The following is a 6503-nucleotide window of genomic DNA, read 5'->3' as shown; positions in this document are numbered from 1 at the left end:
AGATATTATTGTCGATTCATCACCGATTATGGCAAGATCACTGCTCCTCTTACTTCTTTGTTGAAGGACTCTTTTAGATGGATGGATGAAGCTACTTTAGCCTTTGAAAAATTAAAAACAGCAATGACGACGGCACCCGTTTTAGCGCTACTGAATTTTTCCAAATAATTCATTGTGAAATGTGATGTGTCAGGTATTGGCATAAGAGCTGTACTAATGCAAGAAGGACGTCCCATTGTCTATCTTAGCAAGGCTTTATTACAAAAATCTTAGCAATTATCAACTTATGAAAGAGAGATGTTGGCAATTCTACATGCGATGACAAAGTGAAGACCTTATTTGATCGATAGGTGATTCATTATCCGAACCAATCAAATGAGCCTTCCATACTTTATGGGACAATGCATATACATTCCGGCACAGCAGCGATGGGTCACAAAATTGTTAGGGTATGATTATGAAATCCAATACAAGAAGAGAACAGAAAATAGAGCGGCGGGTGCACTATCGCGCCAATCAGATACCGCCGAGCTTCTATTCATCTCCTACCTTTCCTTTCCTTGATGAGTTGAGGTATGCATGTACATCTGACCCAGATATTTTAAGATTGTTGTAGGAGGTGATGGATGATCCGGAGCGCCATCCAGAGTTGGAGAATTGAGACGGATTGCTGCTGGACCGCGGATGCATTCGAGTGCCCGCAAATAATGGATTGTGACAGAAATTGGTTGAGCACTTCCACCAAACTCTAGAGGCTTGTCATGAGGGTGTCTTGAGGACTTATAGGAGGATATCTTAGAGTTGCAAGTGGCCAGGATTGAGGCGGGATGTGAGAAGTTTTATCCGTGCTTGCGAAGTCTGTCAAAGGGCTAAGGCAACCACATTCAAACCAGTCGGGTTACTACAGCCTTTACCTATACCGGACCGTGTTTGGGAGGACATTTTTATGAATTTCATAGAGGGTCTTCTGCTGGTATGTGGTTATTCTATTATCTTTGTGGTGGTTGACAGATTGAGCAAGTATACATACTTTTCGGCATTGAATTTCAGTTCGGCCTACTATCCACAGATGGACGGTCAAACCGAGGTGATCAATCAAGGCATTGAGCAGTATTTGAGGTGATTTGTTGGAGAGATGCTGAGACAATAGTTGGAATTCTTACCATGGGTGGAGTGCTCTTATAACACCGCCTACCATAGCAGCATTGACATGACTCCATTTGAGGTGGTGTATGGACACACGGCTCCGACGTTACGTGCTTATGATCTAGTGGCCTCTGCAGACCGGACCGAGGTGGACTTAGCGTTGATAGATAGAGATGCTACATTGAGGAGATTGCGTGCTCATCTTAAACTTGCTCAAAACCACATGAAGCAAGTTTATGATCATAGCCGTAGGGAGTAGGAGTTCGACATCAATAGTTGAGTGTTTATGAGGGTGCAACCGTATCGACAGGTGACATTGCGTCCAATGTGTAATCAAAAGTTAGCACATCGCTACTTTGATCTGTTTCAGGTGTTGGAGCATATTAGTCCAGTTGCATATTGATTGGAGCTGCCGGAGGGATCAAGAGTGCATCTTGTCTTTTATATTTCATTACTAAGGGAGTGCATTGGAAATCATAAGATCATTGGATCAGTTCTACCGGAGTCATTAGAGGAGATAGAGATTATAAAGCTAGTTCGTGTACTTGCTAGACGCCGACGACATGGTACGAAATTGGAGATAGAGATCTAGTAGAGTGGCTTGGCAAGCCATCTAATAAGGCGACATGGGAGTTAAAGACTGATATCTTAGAGCGTTTCCTCGACTTTTTAACTTGAGAGCAAGGTGGGGGGAGCGTGGTGGGCTGATACACTTAGTTAGGATCTTTTTTTATTGCATTAGGTGTTTTTTTTATTAAAATAAAATTCTTGTAGGTTGCGTTCGAACGTAGGAGAGGGCGCATTCGAACACCCTTGTGAATGCCTATATCAGGTTTTCAAATACAGAGAACGCATATTGTGCGTCCAAACGTGGTTGGGCAAGTTTGAACGCCCGCGTTCGAACACCTGTATCGCGTTCGCACATCTAGAGATGGAACTTTTTAAGTGCGTTCGAACGCAATTAACAAGAATCCTCTAGAATTAGGGTTTCATATTGTTTTAGAACTTGTTGGCTAGCCTCTATAAATATGTTGATAGCAGCTAACTTCATTATGGAATTGGATTATTGATTTCTTACCTCATATCTTCTCTTTAGACTTCTCCCTCCTCCCTCCTCCCTCTTCCCTCTTCACCATTCTTCCACCTCTATAATTGACAAGGTTTTTTTAACTTCTAATCTTCCTTGACTATCGAGCCACCCCTCTTCATATTGTGCGTCCAAACGTGGTCGGGCAAGTTTGAACGCCCGTGTTCGAACACCTGTATCGCGTTCGCACATCTAGAGATGGAGCTTTTTAAGTGCGTTCGAACGCAATTAACAAGAATCCTCTAGAATTAGGGTTTCATATTGTTTTAGAACTTGTTGGCTAGCCTCTATAAATATGTGGATGGCAGCTAACTTCATTATGGAATTGGATTATTGATTTCTTACCTCATATCTTCTCTTTAGACTTCTCCCTCCTCCCTTCTCCCTCCTCCCTCTTCACCATTCTTCCACCTCTATAATTGATAAGGTTTTTTTAACTTCTAATCTTCCTTGACTATCGAGCCACCCCTCTTCTTTTGGATCTCGACCACTTCGTTCCCTTCGTCTACTTCTCTTAAGCACATCCACAATCCACCCTCATCTCCATACCCATCCAAAACCCTAACATTCACTCCACCCATCACCACCACCATCATCCATGTTATTTCGTATTTTTGTCCCTGCTATAATTCGAATCTGGTAAGAGCATAAATACGAAAGTTGTAGATCAGGAATTGAATTTACGGATCTAACTCAATTAGTTTCGTAATTTTTTAACTACAGGAGAATATCTGAAGAATATTTTCTCATAGTTACGCAGACTGCTTCCTGCTATAAATTCATATCTTAAAGGAATTGTTCCGTAGCTGACCCATCAGCTTCGGAGGAGGAGCTCGAGTCTTATGCAACCTTGAAAAGTTGAGCACAAGTTGAGGGGACCACGTTCTCCAGTAGACTCTTAGGCATCCACTTAGCCTTTTGAGGTAGAAACCTTGTTTTACGAAGCTCTTGGGGAGCCTTAACCACAGCAGCCCAATAAATTCCTCGAAGGCTTTCTCTTTTAACAGGCTCTTCTGCTCTTTAATTTTAGAGACCTAATTTACTATATAAGATATCTAAAAATAAACTTTATAAGATATCTAAAAATATGTTAATCAAATATTATATGACAAAAAAAATATATATATCTACTCAATATACCCAATCTGGATTAGCAGTCTTCATTCCTCCTCCAATAACTGAAGCCCAGCTTTGTTTCTTTTCCGGCGGAAAAGCGAGCTTTGGATCCGACGGGTCATCACCTCCCCCCCAACCTTCTTTAGCACCCGCCCCCGAATCGCCGGAGCACTTCAGCAAACAGTGAAACAATGACGAATTCGTTCAGGCCACGTAGCATACATGCCAAACACCCGTCAGACATGTCCAGCGTGGTCTATCCTATATCTCTTAGTGTCATATCCTATATGGGATATTTTAGTTCCTAACAAAAAAGTCATCGGACACGTATTTGACTCTATTACACTCCACACGTGTGGAGTGTGTGCTAACTTCCATTACAGTTGATTTGGCGGCAGATGAATCAGAGCCGTTGGTTTGCTGACCGATCAATCAGAGCCGTTCTTACACCACTCCGTCAACTATAAATGGTAGTATTAGCAAAATAACCTCCCATCTCATTCCTCTTAGAGTTGTTTCTTCTTCCGTTGTTCTTTTTCTTTCTAAGCTTACCATTCCTTGATCTCTTCAACTCTTCTTTTGCTGATTAAAAAATTCTGAATAAAATAAACAAAAGGTATTACGATGCATAAACGGGATTTCGAGGGAAGCATCGTTTGTGTTCGCAAGTGGGCGTGAATGCCCGAAAGTCACTGTCATTCTTATATATTTTCGCAAGTGGGCGTGGGGTTTGGTAAAGTTAAGCTAACAGAACTAACAGCAGGGTGTTTTCTGAAAATATTAATTGAATCATAGGGCTCGATCTGCAAATATTAAAAATGTATGGTGTATATACAAATTTAGCTAAAAGGCAGGGTGTTATATACAAATTTCCCTTTATTTTATTTCGTTTGATGGGTTGTGTTGCCTAACCAGGCTTTAGGGGTATAAATAAATGTCAAGGTTGGACACCGCCGGAGCCGGCACCGATTCATCTGTCACCAAACCAACGTGCTCTGATTCATCTGTCACCAAACCAACGATCCTGATTCATCTATCGGGCCTTCAGTGTCCATTATCGACGAATACTTTGCACAGAAAGGGGTGAAGGAAGACTACTTATTCTTCAAACAAGTTGATAGTTTTTACATTAATAACTTATACACCTCCGACTTTTAGAAAAAAAGTTATATACATCACCTTACTTTTTAACAAAATTATAATTTATACCCTACAGTTTTAGTGTTTATTAACTATAAATGCTAGCGTTAGCAATAAACCTCCCCCCTCTCATTCCTCTAGAGTTGTTTCTTCTGTTGCTCTTTCTCTTTCTAGACTTCCATTCTTTGATCTCTTCATCATCTCTATTCCCGTCCGGTTCTCAGGTTTTCAGGTGGAGTAACTTACAACCCTCGTCGTAACTTCCTTTTTTAAATAGACCACTTTTTATTACTGTTGAGCTCGAGATTACGTACGACAGCCATGCCTTTGCATCTCGCCTCTCCAATCCATGCACCCGCGATTACCCAATGGCTTCAGGCCGCTGTTCTCGGCGCAAAGACTGGATTGGTCTCTGCCTCCGTTCTCATCCTCACGATTGGCGAGGGATGTCCGACGTACGACATGCTCATCTCCATTGTTGTCGTCCTCCTGACGGACGCCTGCCGCAAGGCCATCAGCGAATTCGTCTCGGTGCACGAGCAAAACGACATCAAGATGGCGCAGATGAAGCGAGAGAGTGGAGATGTGGAGAATCCGACGAGTGAAGAGGAGAGGAGGGTACGTCTCCCGAGTCCGCTAAAGGTGGCCGGTGCAGCGGCCCTTGCGTTTGTGGCCTCTGCAAGTCTGCCTTTCCTGGCCGGTGGATTCGTAGGTCCGTGGGCCGGCAGGGTAGGGGTGGTCTGCCTGATGACGAGCTTGGCTTTGGCTGTGCTCGGAGTGATCTGGGCTGTGCTCGGTGGCCTGAACATTCCCCAGTCTTTGTTTCGCGCTTTGTTGGGGGGTTTGGCTGACATGGCCATTTACTACGGAGTGCCATGGTTGTTTAAAGTAGCTTTTGGATTTGAGGCATCTACCTGAGTTACAAGTCATAATAATATTTAAGATTTAAAGGTTCTTATACTATATGTCGTAGAATCAGAATGCAATGCTAGATTGTGTGCCTTTTTGTAAATATTGGACCAAAATGAATTCAGGAGTTTGCATGTATAATGTCAAATAAATAAATATATACATATACACTATTGTTTGCATTTTGTAGGACTCGTAGCTACCCTACCTTCTCATAGTTGAGAAAAAGAAAGAGTGGCACATATCTTACTACCTAATCGGGTATTGTTGGCAAATTGTATAACATTAAGGATATTTTCTGAAAAAAGACCAGTCTTGGGGCACGAAATCTGGAACGTTGGATTGTTGTTGGCTAACCAGGCCTTAGCATATTTCACACTCTAAAGCCTGCCAATGGATTACGTTTCACTATGGTCCGATTGAAAATTTTAATATGTAATATATTAAAAACATACGTCACCTTTGAATTGGAGTCGATTCAAAAGGTTGAGTATGATTAGTGAAGCGTAATCTGGATTGTTGGATCGGTGATAGCTTGTTCCATGGCGGGTATGATAGTGAAATTAACGTAATCCTATCATTGACTTACATCTCGTTTGCACCATGACGGCATGACCCTCCCCAAGAGAGAGAACAAAACCTTGACCACATATGTTACAATATTTGAATTTATGACATCTAATTTGTAAAGTTTTTATATAATTAAAATGTGATAAGAGTATAAAAATGTTCACATTAATATATCTTATACGAGCATCTGCGTAAGTTTTCTTGAAGATTCATTAAGAAGTACAAAATCTAGCTTTCCTTAGTAAGAGCGGCTTTGATGCCAGCTGAGTTCTGGGGCCTGTCGTGATTGTACTGTCTTCATCAACCTGAATAATTTCCTCCATTAGTGTCGCTGCTGAGGAGGTCGGAGAAGCACCCAAGCAGCTCATCTTCAGTGGAGGCCATGGCAGCACAAGTGAACAAGTGCGAGAAGGAGGAGGAGGGGAAAAAGAGGGAAGAAGGCAAGAAAAAGGTCTCTCAGAGGAGAGAAGGAAGGGTCTCGTGCATAGGGAGGAAAAATATATCAGCGGATCGAACAGTTGGAGAACCGTATTTC

General features: G+C 42.1%; 1 protein-coding gene across 1 annotated transcript; it reads left to right on the top strand.

The window, feature by feature from the left end:
- Window positions 1-4810: 4810 nt before the first annotated feature.
- Window positions 4811-5407, top strand: LOC140772904 (vacuolar iron transporter homolog 1-like). Its single transcript, XM_073115159.1, has one exon. The coding sequence runs from the start codon at window positions 4811-4813 to the stop codon at window positions 5405-5407; it is 597 nt and encodes a 198-aa protein (XP_072971260.1).
- The last annotated feature ends 1096 nt before the right edge of the window (window positions 5408-6503 follow it).

This window comes from Typha angustifolia, chromosome 2 (genome assembly GCF_048772165.1).
Source record: "Typha angustifolia cultivar Huaian chromosome 2, ASM4877216v1, whole genome shotgun sequence".
Classification (NCBI taxonomy): Eukaryota; Viridiplantae; Streptophyta; class Magnoliopsida; order Poales; family Typhaceae; genus Typha; species Typha angustifolia.
Note: the sequence above shows the minus strand (reverse complement) of the source record. Positions and strands in the feature narration are given on the sequence as shown.